This window comes from Etheostoma cragini, chromosome 7 (assembly GCF_013103735.1).
Source record: "Etheostoma cragini isolate CJK2018 chromosome 7, CSU_Ecrag_1.0, whole genome shotgun sequence".
Classification (NCBI taxonomy): Eukaryota; Metazoa; Chordata; class Actinopteri; order Perciformes; family Percidae; genus Etheostoma; species Etheostoma cragini.
In genome coordinates this window covers 7,763,043-7,777,956 of record NC_048413.1, presented here as the reverse complement: position 1 = coordinate 7,777,956, position 14,914 = coordinate 7,763,043, and the positions used below count along the sequence as shown (strand labels likewise).

The 14,914-nt window shown below is 40.8% G+C and overlaps 1 protein-coding gene across 6 annotated transcripts; it reads right to left on the bottom strand.

The window, feature by feature from the left end:
* Positions 1 to 64: 64 nt before the first annotated feature.
* On the bottom strand, positions 65 to 13,678 carry lemd1 (LEM domain containing 1). Of its 6 annotated transcripts, none has more exons than XM_034878022.1 (12): positions 13,432 to 13,678; positions 6,124 to 6,283; positions 3,261 to 3,363; positions 2,946 to 3,101; positions 2,792 to 2,850; positions 2,410 to 2,475; positions 2,139 to 2,294; positions 1,832 to 1,918; positions 1,607 to 1,699; positions 1,393 to 1,476; positions 1,019 to 1,092; positions 65 to 809 (listed from the first exon to the last, which is right to left on the bottom strand). In XM_034878022.1, exons 3-12 carry the CDS (start codon positions 3,340 to 3,342, stop codon positions 497 to 499), a joined length of 1,170 nt encoding a protein of 389 aa, XP_034733913.1. In that variant the 5' UTR covers positions 3,343 to 3,363; positions 6,124 to 6,283; positions 13,432 to 13,678; the 3' UTR covers positions 65 to 496. The 6 variants fall into 6 exon arrangements, with proteins under 6 accessions (XP_034733913.1, XP_034733912.1, XP_034733911.1 ...); XM_034878021.1 differs by lacking the exons at positions 6,124 to 6,283; positions 13,432 to 13,678 and adding an exon at positions 5,252 to 5,704 and having other exon boundaries at positions 65 to 430; positions 475 to 809; XM_034878020.1 differs by lacking the exons at positions 6,124 to 6,283; positions 13,432 to 13,678 and adding an exon at positions 5,252 to 5,703.
* Positions 13,679 to 14,914: the final 1,236 nt, after the last annotated feature.

Below are 14,914 nucleotides of genomic sequence, written 5' to 3'. Positions count from 1 at the left end.
CTGATTCGTATGTTGCAACAAGTTTATTTTATTTTAATTTAGGTTTAGTTTTCACACAAAAAATTATGAAGCAAAACATTCTTTATTGAAAATTCAAATGTTTAAAAATACACAGGCTACACGTACAGTAACACAGATTTACTGAAAAGCAACCATGAAATTACACAACGTGGGTAAGTACATAAGATTTATAGAATTATTTGTAATACATTTGGGAAAATCTAAAGTCTCAACATTCCATGTTTTAGCAATTGTTTCAACTACACTAATGAGAGCACTCTGGTAACATATCCATTAGAAAAACATAACTGTAAAACTAGACTTTATGGTTAGCACAGACACATAGACAGTCATTCATAAAGCAATATGGGTCCCCTGAAGATATCCCAATACAAGGTCCTTATGGTTTACATCACCCAAAAAAAAAAAAATAAAAAAAAAAAAAAAAAAAATAAACCCTCACATGTAAGTCAATGTAGAGGATTAAAAAACACAGTTAATCCTGTCCAGAGAGAGCTGGCACGTCCTGTGTCTCAGCCTGAAGCAAAAGCCCATCCTGACTGTCTGCCTCTTGGTAAAGACTTTCCAGTAAGGCAACAGTTGAACTGAATGAGTTGTCCTCAACACAGACATAAATGAAGTACAGAAGGCATGTCACAATAAGAAAGACCAAAATCTGTATCTGAATGGGCACAAGGCGGCGCTCCACCTCTCGTTTTTCCAGGGTGGTGGGACTGACGGGAGTGACTGGGTATGCATACTGGACAGGTCTCCCTGCTGCGCCCTTGATAGGTCTCCGACGAGTAGCGCTGAAATATGACAGTATTTGTGTTGAGAACACAATTACAAAACTCCTACCTTGTGTCGGTGTGTGCCACTATGCAAGTTGTCCATGTGTCAATCACCATTCTTCTACATTTCTTTTAGTTCAGATAAATCCTATTCCCATTCAACAATTTAGAAAGCCGTGAAAAGTTTCTAATTATTACACCGTAATAGTGTTGGTGTTCACACTTACTAGATCCCTGGGGTCTTGGCGTCAGTGTTTGGAAACATGTTCTTAATGGTATCCTTAACAGGCTCCTGAGTAAGCTAGAAAAGAAAGCAGAAATTACTCTCAAAGTGGACCAGAGAAAAAGATACATATTTTCCGGACAGCAGAGTCCAAAGGAGACAGAGGCCCAGCAAGTCAGGCAGAAGGGAAAGAAAAGGGTGATTGTAAAAGCCACTGGTAAATTTAGTGCGTTTTATTTTCTAGCTTGGGTTACACATTGTAACACTGACATATGAAAGGAGTTACACAGACAAAGTACGTTATAGTAGACAATGCTCACACCCCCGTCAAGTGATATGGTTTAACAAAACAAAAAATGTATGATGTACTGTATGTGCCTTCATGTTCCTTTTGTAAGGGGATGCCTTGGGAGTGTAGTACAGGGACTCGTTCTTCATACTGTCCACAATTGGCATGTCCAGCTAAGGAAAGGAGATGTAAAAGATAAACATTTCTGCTGTCTTAATTTCCTCCAGTGACCTTCTCCTACAACTTTAACCACCACCAACATTCAGGCTTAAAGGGGGACTGAACCATGTGAGCACTACTGACCCTGTTGGACCGCGACCAATGTTTCTGCATATTGCTCCCATTCAACTCTCTCTCCGTGTCTGAGCTAGTAGAGAGTGATCTCCGACTTTCCATCTGTTGTTTTAGGGTGACAATGTACATGACTGAGCAAGCACTGCAGCGACGATTACTCACAACCAAAAACATAAAAAAGGTCACTTTTTAAGATGAGGAATGTGGATTTAAAAACCTCTAATATTAACTTTCCTCCTCAACCATGTGAGTGATGCTGAAGGCCTGAGAGGACATTGATGATTCAGCATTGGGCATAACTGATTGGGATCCAGGGGGAAACTGCAAGGATTAGTATTATCATATTAACAACAACAACAACAACAACACAAACATGTATTATTCATCACACAATCTACGCACCAGTGAGATGCCATGCCCATCATTGTAAAGCAACAGGAAAGTACCCCACTGGTGACTTGAGAAGGACACACAATATAGTTCAAGCAAGGAATGCAGAGAATCTTAAATCCACAGATGAAGTGAAATAAAACCTGCCTACCCCTGATCCTAATCCCGAGTGCTGATCCACAGAGGATGCTCTACTAATTCCTACTGAAACCTGTGAGCAGCGAGACTGACTTCGCCCCGATGATTGTACCGCATTCCCTGAATTCCACTTGAAACTAGGTTCACCGTTTCTGGAAGCATGAGCAAGCTACAAACGACAAACCCAATCAAATGGAGAAAAAAAACAAAAAAACATCAGTGTCTCCTGAGCATTCAGTTTGATAGAATTCTGTGGAAAAGATATGAATATCTGTAGTATTTACCAGCCTTGATGAGAGTAAAAAGCACTGCGGGTAAACAAAACCACCATTCTGAAAACACAACTCTACTTATGAAAAGTAACAAAATTTAAAAAAACTAAATGCACAAATATTTAACACGGAAGTGCTTCTTCTAGAGAGTGAACACTTTGAGTTAGGTTACAACACAAGTTTACAGTTGAACCAGTAAGTGGCCCTGTAGGGAAGTATTATTTCAACACAGCAGAGGATAAGAAAAAACACAAAATCATCTATTAACCAGCAAAAGTATACAGTAAGTACAAGGTCCTAAATTTCAGACAATTCAAGCGGTACCATTCATTAACATAGCAACCCTAAATCATTTAACTAAGATGGCAAGAACCTTGTACAGCTTTCTCACCTGCTGGCTACTCCCTTGTTGTGCCTGGTCTTTTACGGTCTCTTCTTTTTCTTCTTCGGTACCTGTGCAAGTCACAGAAAATACAAAGCATATGATTATCTGATGCCAACCGTAACAACAAAACAAAACAAAAAAAAATCAACATTTCTGGTCATACCAAGCTCTTTGTCCTCCTCTTGTTCATCTGACCCATGTTCCTCCCCTTCTTCATTGTCAGAGTATAATACACCTTTCTCTACTCCATTCACACAGCCATGTCCATTGGACTGGAGCAGTTTCCTTAGCTTCTTCTCATACAAGGCTCTGGTGGTCTCTAGCACAGACAAACAATACAATTTGTTTTTTGAGAAAGGGACGGACCTATATGATGAAATGTAAATATTAGGTGTTAACACACTGATTAAAACACAAATGTGCATTTTGATGGCTACAATGAAAACCAATTTCAAGACAGCGTTGAGTGCAACCTCACCGACTATGGGCCCAGCTTTAAACCCGTGCTCGAGCAGCGCGGCCTTGAGGTCATCATCAGTCAAACCACTCGGGTCGGGCATCTCTGTGTACTCCTCCTTGTCCTTACAAAAGAAAATTTGCTGAATTTAGTGAATGCTGTTCAAGACACGACAACAGCTGCAGCTTGAATGCCAGCAGTTTCCAGTTGTGTGATTTAGAGCATTACAAAAAACTGCTGAGGCTGCAGCTCACAAATCTTATCAAATCCATCTAATTATGGTACTGTATAAATCTTTGGCTCAAATAACATTTACCTATTCTGAAAAACTACAAAAGATTATTTATTTATTTAGTTATACTGGCTTGTTATCAAAAATCAACTGGCAGAAAACTATGATAGGTTTATTGTTATCTTGTAGCTCCTCATAACATTTGCAAATCCGCAACTACCAGTCAGGCTGGCTGCATTACTATAATTGTCCCTATTGGTCAATCTGCCAATTGTTTTAATATTTAAATCTGTTAATAGTTTGGTCTGTGAAATGTTGCTGAAAAAATGACTTAAAACATTTAATTAAACTAGTTGCCAATTAATTTTCTTGACTAATTAAAACTAATTTAATTGACTCATTATTTCAGCTCTGAACATCAGCATTGGGACTCAAGTGCATGTCTTGCAGCACTTTCTAAATGGGAAACTCTACAGTACTGCTGATTTTAAAGCAGAGGCTGTCTCTTAATAGAATAAACAATCTGCCCAAACAGACAGTCTTTCTACTCCATTACAAAGCTCAGAGACAACTTCCAGACTTCAAGAGCTGCTTCTCATCTTGGCCCACATGAATGACTGTGACAGGTGTGGCGAGCACGATGGAATGGCAGAAGCCTACTACTGAAACGCCTCATGTAAATCTTTACCAACCATACAGCTGGTGGCTCGGCGGTCAAGGACATCAAATATCCACTATTCTTATTAAGGGACTTACAATAATAGAATGCCTAAATATCATTTGGGAAAACAGCTGCTGAGGGAAAAAACGTCTTTAAGAGCCTATACATCCTGTCTGGTAACATGTCTCCATCATTTTAACCCTTGTGTTGCCTTCCCGTCAAAATTGAAAATGAACACATTTGCTTTTTAACAATGTTTGTAACTTTTTATTACGTTTTTGTACAATTTTCAACACTTTTGACTCATTATTTCCAATATTTGTCACTTTTTAAAAAAGATTTTAACAATAAATAACACTAACTTATTAACTTTAGTTTTCTATTTTGGGAATTTATGGTCAGTAAACCTCATTTATAGGAAATTTTACCTAATGTTTGAGTTAGAAAAGCAGAAGTTAGGAATTATTTGGACTAAAATTAAAGGAATGTAACGCCATGTTTAAGGATAATAACAGACTGGAATATGTATACTATTAATCAATACTATTTCAAAACCACTTTTCAAATGCTATAAAATTGAATAAGACACTCCAAAATGAATGAAAGTAGAGATTTGGACTTGTCAAACAGCGTTGTATGGAATCAATCATGTTATTTGGGGTAATTAAAAAGAACATTCACATAGGAAAACGGGTCCATTTGACCCGAGGACAACATGAGGGTTAAAACCAGAACACAACTAATGTTGACTAACTATTCACTCCCGCCAACAAGAAGCAAACCCCGTCTGATGATACAGTTTAGGTTAGGCAGAACATGACATAAGTAGGATAGGAGTTTGGCGCCTACTAGTTTTTTCTTATAGCCTACTAGGCTGGAGTAGAGTTCCCAGAATAAATGGCAGTGTTCCCCAGTAATTAAACTTCTGCTCCACTGGTTTTCCGGGCCAGTCAGAGAGACTGAGGGGAAATGGAACAGAGTCCAAGTCATTTAAAGTTAGAAGATCCGGGGAAGCACTGAGGGCCGCAGCCCCAGCAGCTCCGCCCCTGCAGAGAGTCGCTGCAAAAGTCAATTCTAACAATATTCGGGTGTAAAACACCAAGAGTTTAATCAACTCACTGCCACATCTTGTCCTTGATCCTCCTCGTCGCTAGAAAAATCCCCCGCGTTTCTCTGATCGATGTGTTGTAAGTACAACCCCACATACACCTCCTTTTTGCTCCTGGCAGGTGGCAGCGCAACATTGTGGGCGACTAAATCGGACTTCAGTCGAGATTTAGAGAGCTGAGCAGGGGCCTCCACAAACCGCGACATGTCACCAAAAAAAACAACTTCTTTCTACTTGTATAAAGACGTGTTTTAAGTGAGACGAAGCCGAGAGCTGCACGGAGAACCCCTCGCGGTGGTCTGGGGATCACACTGACTCAACTGGGAACAGCTGCAACAAACCTCGTGATTGACAGCAACCGGAGCTTTGCATTTCTTTACTGACAAGCGCTGTGTGTAGTTAACTGGCTTTTAAGTCATATAAAGTTTGCATTCAAATTGATTCGTCATTTTTATTAAATTCAATGATGTTAAAATGAATTATGAATTATGAAAGGCAAAGTTGGCAAACGTTTATTGTAGCATGGAAGCCTGCTGTTTTTAACCCCAGTCTCCCAGTGAAGACTTCCTCATCCAGTCCAGTTAAACTGGATTCTTTTATATAGCTTAGGGCTTTCAGTGATGTTAGACATAGTAGGAACACCACAGGTGTTAGGGTATGTAACTTTAACAACATCTATCTCCAGGTCATGACAGTGGTTGGACAGTGTATGGATTGGACAGTGAGCCAGCAATGTAATTTGTTAAAATGAATTTTTATTATTAACACCTTGGCTTTGTCAAAATTAATTCAGTAAAAAAGTCTATTGGGAACCCTGGAAGTTGAAAGGTAGTTCAAACTCTTTCATTTTCAGTGTACATTTCTCCAGCCAGTGTAGGCCTACCTTTGTCCTCCAGGTTTAACCTGGGCTTTGCTTGCTGTTGGTGGCGTCTCTCTGCTGCATGCTGCTGCTGCTGCTGCTGCTGCCGATGCTGCTGCATTCTTACTTGAGTGGTGCATCCGCCTAGTGCAGCTAGAAGAGGTGAGTGATCCTTCCTTAACATCTGTTAACAGATAGTAAACAAAACACTTGTTCAGGTAATTTTCTGTAAAGCAGGGGGTGCCAAACACTATATGCCATTGAGAGTTTTTGTCCTCAACTATGAGCAGGCATCTGTTCCAACAATTTAATTACCTGAAAAACCTGTAATTAGTGGTTGAGCTACAACTCACTGAATCTGCTTCTTGGTACAGGCCTCTGGTGCTTTCAGGGATCTTATCAGTATGAAATGAATAAAATCCCCTGGTAGGTTAGAATGAAAAAAAACGGAGTTATGGTATACCTACATCTGGGGGTTTTCTCAAAATACATGAATATTGAACCCATGTGTAGAGTAAAACTCAACAACCCGTACCCCCTAACATCTGGAAGTAAAGAGCTGTTTCCCCTCAGTTATCCTGCTGAATGAATTGGGTCACTGTTTTAGGAGAAAACAGTAGGTACTACAAGTAATAATAATTATAATGGGGGAGTTTTTAGAGAAAAAAGTCCCTTCTTGTTTTGCTTTAGGTGAAAAAACAAAAGAACATTTAAAACTAATTAAACAGCATAAGATGTTCCCCACAGGACCGTATTCCTTGAATACCACTTTATGTCAGTCGAATTATGAATAAATAAAGCAAAATGGATCCCATGAGACATAGTTGTGTTGTTTTTGGTTATTGCAAATCGTACAAATCAGCTAAAAGATATTTAATTAGAAGACTTTGCTATCTTACTGCTTTGTGCGTGCAAATGTAGAAGGACAAGGCAACAGGTGTTTGCAACGCAGTGAAATTAGAGTTGAAGTTGAACAGACTTGATCACCTGCTGTGCTGTAAAAAAACATGAACTGTACCATTTTTAGATTGGATCAACACATTGTAATGCAAGAAAAACAACATTGGTTTTCCACCAAAAGGGGAGAGAAAACAACTGTTTTATCATTTTATTGAATTGGCCTTCGTGAATTTCTACTTTGCATCTTCTTCTTGATGAGTGTTTCCATCTAACTGTGCAGGGCCACATTTTAATATTGACACACAGTGTTGCACTTGTTTTCCAGCAGCTGTTTGTATGTTTTGGTATGTAAAAGTTTCCCTTTAGAATCTTTTAACCTCTAATAGCGCTATGGCGCTCTCCTACTATATGCTTGCATCTCATAACCCTTAAATTGTCGCCTCTAGTCCTTCACTTGCCTCCCTTCCTCGCCTCTTAGTCCCTTGTGCGACGTGGCACGGGAGACACGTGAGGAAATCATGGGAGGAGAGAGGCAACGAGCAAATGTGTTGTAGAGGGATGAGTCGTCCTTTCCTCTGAAGCGTCTCATGAGTTTTTGAGCTCATTCCTTCAGCTGCACGGCTTCCTGGAAGGATGCTCTCCTTGTATAGCTCCTCGGTGATCCATCCTCCATGCTCGCTCCTTGCTTCTTGGGGCAGAAATAAGAGCTTTGCATCTCAAAGCTCTTAAGCCTTTACCCAGGAGGGAGATGACAACTTCCGTTTCAGCCGAGGAACTAGGAGTCAAGGAGCTATCACATAAGGATTATGAGCTGCAGCCTATGAGTGGGTCCCCCTTTTTTGTTTATCTTCTGCTTGCTCACAATGATGCACATGCACAAGGGTGACAGTGCTTTCTTTCAGTGGTTTCCCACTATTGCAGTGATCAACAGGTGGTGGGAACATGCCTCTATATGCTGCAATGCATTACCTTTGCTGCAATGTATTTTTGTAGGTAACAGTGAATATAATCATAACTTTGGTGTGTTTCTATCATCCATCTACTATCATAGAGTATGTTTGAAAACCAAGCAAGGTATACGCATATTACAAAATGCTCAAATCCCTAAAGTGGCCTGAGGTTTGAAATGCTCATATTTGCTTTGCATAGATAATTAAAGTCCTGGAAAAGCAAAAATAAGAAAAGAGTTGTTAGTTCTGGGACTGTCACACCACAGGAAAATGTGTTCTTAAGCACCCAGCCTAATCTTATTGGTTAAAATAAATGGTCAAGCATGTCAAATTTGGTATTAAAATAATTAACATATCTCCCTCTGCTCTGCGACACCGGGCTGGGGGGGTGGGGGGTGTCCGCTAAAGGCTCTGAGCCGAAGAACGAGTCACTGGCAGATGGAAAATGAAAATGTGTCCACATATACTATGAGCAATTGTGCACCGCAATGATGAGATGGTTTCATTTTCAGATTTATTTCCATATTACTGTTCTTTTCCACTCAGCTACGGTCACAAAGAGGGTCACAACGGCCTAATTAAAGGATTGAAGGTACAAATAGCATAACGTTTGCTCTTATTTTTACAATCCAGAGCCTTTTAGGTAACACGGCTCTTTTACAGTCAACAACAATCCATGAGAAAGCCTGTCAGCATTGCTTTTCACGTCAAGCTCCTCTGAAACTTACCATTGTTCTGCTAACAAGCAGCTAACATTTGCAAGTCACTTTTGTTTTAAGATTATTTTTGGGGGCATTCTTAGGCCTTCATTAACGGGACAGCTGAAGAAATGAGAGAGGGGGAATGACATGCAACAAAGGGTTGCAGGTCCGAGTCAAACCAAGGCCCGCTGCGTCGAGGAGTAATCCTCTACATGGGTGCCTGGTCTACAAACTGATCTATCCTGGCACCCGGGAAAGACACTTTTGTCAGCTATGTTTCTATATAAACCTTGAGTCTGTAAATAAAGAAATATATATATAGTTAAAGTGTAGCAGCTTCTATGTAGATTTTGAAATTTTGAAAAGAGCCATGCTGAGTTTTTTCTTTACACAAACAACACATCGCTTAGCCCGTTCATCGACACATGAAGCAAGTTAGGACATCTTCCTTGCGAAACACTGAAACAATCTAAGATATACTCGTTTGCATTGCGTCCAGTTAGGAAGAGGTGATATTACACTAGCACATACTGTACACCCTTGCGCTGGGACTGTACGGCGTATGAGGCACGTCCCCAAGAGTTGCGGATGGGGGGTTACACCGTATGGTGTCGTGGACCAACGCAGTCTAAGGGAAGGACGCCCTGACAGAAAACCACTGGCCCTCCAAGCTTGGGGGTTGGGCAGAAGGCTAACAACCTACTCCCGGAAAACAAGCCTGTTACAGAAACAACGGACATCATACGGTGCAGGCTGGAACACGTGGAATACAGCATGACGTGCAGCTGCGGACCGAACCCAGTGGAGGAGTGATGTCCAAGCCTTGTGTGCCTCCTGGCACGGAGAGACTTAGCTTAGCTTAGCATACAGTACACTAAGTCTAATACGCACACACGTGGTAGGCCAGGACACTCAACCCCAAGAATTAAAGCCACCCCGCGGCAGCAGTCTATTGTTAGCAGCTAACACAGTAGCACAAAGCACACCCACAGTAGTGAGCATTAACTTCTGAAAGACTGAAAGATACGTTAGTGATGGCTATTTTGTGTGTCTGTGTGTACATGACGGTGCCATTTAACAGTTGCTCCTTTGGCTGGTGCGAATGAGACAAAACTGATGCTTACTTCAGTAGTAGCATTGTTTCTTAATAATAGGGAACGGGTTATGCATCACCGAACCATGATTTTCAGGCTGCCCAAATAATCCTGAACAAAGAAATGGTGAACAACAATCAAACTCCCCAATTCAGTACTACACAGTTTACAGCCTTTTCACATGTTTTAACATGTATAATGCCTTTAAAAATGTATATCACTGATTTTGCTTTACCCAGACTTTCAGACTTGATTTAAGAAGTCTGATTTGATACTTTCAAGTTCAAAGTCAGGCACAGTTATTGCTGTCAGAAGCATGAATGCTCTTGGAATCCTTTTGAAAAATCTATTCTACTGCCAGAGCAGTGGGGGCTAAGATGGCTGAGGTGCACACCCTGTACCCAAGATGATACAGTTTCGTTGCATGATATCCTAATCTGGCCTCCCATCAAAATGGATAATCATTTTTATAATTCAAAAACTCTGGTACAAAGTCAAGCCAAAAAAACAAGGTGGAAACAGATAAGGAATTCATAAATAAAGTTTAGTGCAGTTTAGCCTTGCTACAGGTCAGCATAACCGTAGAATTAGGATCCTAGTTCACTTTCAGTTAATGAGATTCATGATTAATTCATGATTAAGTACTTTTAATCATATATATATATATATATATGTATATATGTATATATATATGTATATATATATATATATAAATATATATATATATATATGTATATATATACATATATATATATGTATATATATATGTATATATATATATTACAGCTGCATAATATGCTAGTATTCACATGCTGCTATCATGTCATGACTGTAAAATAGTAATTGTAAAACAAAAAAGTATTACCAATGAAATCAGTCTAAATCAGTGTATACGTGCTGTTATTGGTGGGTTAATGTGGGTGAAGCTCAGTAAGACAGTGATGATGTCATACTTCATAAAGTGGTAGAACTAGACGGGTGACATTTCCCGGGAGAATGGTTTGTAAACATTGTGTTGTCCTCACAAGGAACCGTGAGTGATCAGCAGGATAGGAGTAAAAAAAATCCTCAACTTCCACTTTTAGCATATCCCACAGTCATTAACTTAAATCATCGAACATCTCTGAATGCACGGACCTGTGACGTCCACAGTGAACTTCCAGGTAGTTAAGTAATGAGAACTCTAAGCTGTTTCTGGAAGCTGTAGAACAGCTAAGCGCAGCAGACCATCTGCAAAGTCACAACTTTTATGAAAACCAGGCAGTTATTTCCCAAAAAACAACTCCAGGAAAATATCTGGCTCCAGTTTAAAATATCTGTATTTGCCCCACAACTCCAAAAGTTTAATGCAAGGAACAATATAAATGCTTGGCTATAGTTTTGTTGCTGTCATAAAATAAGATTTCAGATGCAACAAATAGCTGCATTAGACAAAGTTCTAGCAAAGACGTCTTGAAAAATAATGTAAAAAAGTCTTCAAACACAGTTGCCCGGGTGACTGGCCACTGGGTATCCGATGGCTTTAAACCCTACATGAAATATTAGAACAAACTCACATAGGAATAGAAAGCCATAGGACACAGTTGTGGTTTAATGTTGGAAGACAAGAATACAAAATCAGTGACCGCTGCAGTTGAGAAACGCTGAAAGCTTGAAAACAAAAAGAGGAAAAAACAGGCACAGGCTGCAGAAAGCATTTAGGATTTAAAACTCACATTGACGTGAATAATTGACGAAAGAAACATTCATCTGAGGCCCGGGGGAGTGAAATGAAACTGTCTTTAGACAGAGGGAATTGTTTTTGTTTTTTGTACAGCACAAACTCAAATAAATTGACCCTTACCCGATGCTTGAATCTTACAGCAATATCCAGCCCCATGTTTTAAATCAATGTCTGCAGGTTAGGGGTGCAGTGTTAATCAAAAGGCTTCTGTTTCTGAATCAGAACAGATTAAGTAAGCACCACAAGCACAAAGGAGATCATTACATGAGGATTTTGATTCCACCACTGGGCACAGAAAGCCTAGCCACGTTTAATAAAAAGTTCCCATTTCTACGCAGTAGCTCTCGTGCCCCTTTTAATCCAAGCCATCGTACTGATGAGTCAAGCATTATTGCTGAACAGAAAAACTGCTCATATGCTTGATTGATTTCATTATAATTTCATACATACTCCCACAACTCTTTAACCTTAAAGGAGTCAAATAAAAGGGATAACCTTTTCACACGCTGGACTAAAACACCAGACTGTTAACCACTATTTTAAGCACTAAACTGTGCTTTGGACCACTTTCAACCCCTCAATGAGTCGATACGCAGTACCCGAGCTATGCAGGCCAAATACTGCTGAACCAAATGTCTGCTCAGAAAACAGCAGCCTTTATGAAAACATGAAAAACCTTGTGGACAGAGAGGGAAAGGGCTACTAGAGGACAGAGGAGGCATTTGTTGACATTGTATCAAGTGCAAGCCAGAGATATTTGAGGCACAGAGGGGCCAGGTATTTGTCAGTCAGTGTTTCTTGTGCTTTTGCCGTCTCCAACTCAAACAACAAAAGCCCCATTGAGCCTCCTTTTTTTCTCTCTCTGAACAAGCACACAAAGCTTCCTGTACTAGGCTGCAACTGTCCAGTACTGAGAACCACTTTTAGTCATCTTTTAATGCACCTGTTTTCAAGTTGTTCTGTCAGTGCAAGGGAGTAAAACACTTTGTTAGAAAGCGTCACATCTTTTTTCGTAGCTTTGCCACACTCATGTACTTGCATGATGTCCTAACTGCATTCTAAAGAGATAGAAATACAAAAAAAGTCAGCGTGAATTTGAGTTTGTTGGCCCAGCCAAACATTGAGCTGTTAACACACTTAGATCTTGGGTCTAGTAATCTTGGATCACTTAGATCTTAACTTAGATCTCATTAGCCTTGCATGTGCTGGGTAGTTGCATGACCTTTGACAGAGAACATTACCTACTGATTGTGGGAAAATGTATACTCAATCAGTCTTTCCCAGGTCCGAAATAAACCCACTGCCACCGAGCTCCTGCGAGCCTGTTCTCATGCATGCTTCAGCATAAATTAGTAAAGCCCCTGTGTCAGACTCTGTCCAGACAAGAAGGTGAATCTTAGCCACAGGGAGGATTAGCTTTGATCCCTCAGCATCATGCATGGTCCCTCTCTCAGCTGGGAGCCAACTCAGGGAATTGTCAGTATCCAAATGTTTTTATTGGCTTTAGATTATTTTTAATATATTTTAGTACATTCCTCTGTTCATTTGATAGAGGAGTAAGAGCAGTGTGCATTTTCTCCAAGCAATTGTAGATGCAAAGTTATATAACAATACAGCACATGACTAATATCCCACAATTTAGCATTTAGACACTGATGTTGAAGATTAAGTGAAAGGGATGGCACCTGATTTCTTATCTATGCAGTACTTCACTTGCATATTTAAAAAAACAAACAGACCTAAGCACCTTCCACTGGCAGACAAGGGAAGCAGAACACTTTGAATGAAGCACTGCATACAACACAGGAAAGCCCCAGAGAATTAGAATAAGCAGCTTCTTATCCTCACTGTCATTCTTGATGAAACCAAACAAGCTATTTTGTCCGGCACACGTTACAGTTCTGAGTAACAGTGAGGTGCAGTAAGTGCCTGATGCATTCTTATGCTATAAATCTGACTCTTACCTCCTTCTCCCTCTCCTGCGTCCCTCGCCGGAACGAGTATGGCATCCCCTCAGCCTAATACTGTATGGAGAGACAATGGGTAGTGGGGGGGAGGAGTTACTATGTGAGCGCAGGAGCGAGAGTGGGGAGACAGAGAGAGTGAAGGCAGAATAAAAACTGGGAGAGAGAGAGAGAGAGAGTGTGAGAGGGGAATGGGGGCTCAGAAAGGAGATCACTCGCTCACAATACTCTCAAACCACGAATCTGATGAAAACGTTACATGAATGCCAATTCTTGAAACCCTGCTCTCCCCCCATTCCTCTTCAGATGCAATGTCAGAGAAAACAGCAATCTAGAAATCCCTCTTCACGTGGGAAATGTAAGGAAAAAACAAGAAACTGTGAGAGAATGGGTCCCGGTTTTAAACAAGTCCCTTTCTTTGGCATTCTCTGAATGAGTTCTTAAGATTCCAAGTTGGCAGAGTGCCCATGGGTCCTGGATGGAAAAGGATAAAAGATGGGCTGAGGTTGGGGGGGGCGGTCTATTGTGTTTGTTCCCTTCCTTTCAGTCCTGGCACCCTAGTTGATCTTTGCAGCCAGTTGCTGAATATTCCAGTCACCCACACCTCAGTTGTATACAGAAACTCAAATTTTCTTTTCTTTACCACTGGACTGATGCTCATCCTAACGCTGGCATCAACTTTGTTTGGGTCATCCTGAACGTACAGTGTTGACAGTTTTGGGTGTAAGGTTTCAGACAGAAACCCAGAACCAAACAATATTACCAAATGAGTGATGGCTTCAAGATCCTGGTGTCTTTACAGTCTCTTAGCCTTTGTTTGGGCCTCTTTTCTCCCTTCTTTGTCCTCCTAGCAGTCCATCACTAGTAGAGGGAGAATGCTGTTTTGCCTGGTGAATTTGGGATGAAGACAGCAGGTGCTGTTGCCCCTCTCTGAGCCACATTCATTCAGAGCTTTCTCCCCCTCCATCCATTTCCTCTAGCAGTACACCCTCCTCCCCCTGTCTATGTGAGGAGGAGGGGCAGAAAGGGAGAATTAGCTACTGTATAATGAAGCAGAAGAAACACACCCAGAGGAAAGATACAGTTTGTTGAAGGTTTAAACGAGTGATGTGATAATCACATTGTCCTGGTCAGAATGGCTGATGAGCTGTGTGACACAGAGGGAAGGCGGTCACGTAGAGGGAGTAAAGGATTATTGCAACTGCATCTCTTATCAGTCACCACTGTGCTTCTCAGCGCTGCTTGTACTGCATCAGTCCCGCAAAGAGAAGCCCTGCTTTTTACTCACAGTCTCCCTCCCCACACCCCCTTCTCTTCCTCCTCCTCCTCCTCCTCCTTCCCCACAAACCCTTCCCTACCCTTTCTCATTCTTCCTTTTGCTTTGCCTCAAATAGACACACAGGCAGGGTTCATTACTATTCACCAGGTTTCACTAAGACACGCATCATTGCTCCGCTTTCTACGACTGTGTCAGGAGAGGAGG

Bases quoted from the DNA above. Each gene is read 5' to 3' on its own strand.
- lemd1 (XM_034878021.1), bottom strand. From the start codon at position 5,446: ATGTCGCGGTTTGTGGAGGCCCCTGCTCAGCTCTCTAAATCTCGACTG. The intron at 3,364-5,251 runs GTGAGTTGATTA...TTCTTTTGTAAG, and splicing joins ATCAAGGACAAGATGTGGCA to GACAAGGAGGAGTACACAGA. The intron at 1,700-1,831 runs GAAAGTTAATAT...CTAAAACAACAG, and splicing joins TCACTCACATGGTTGAGGAG to ATGGAAAGTCGGAGATCACT.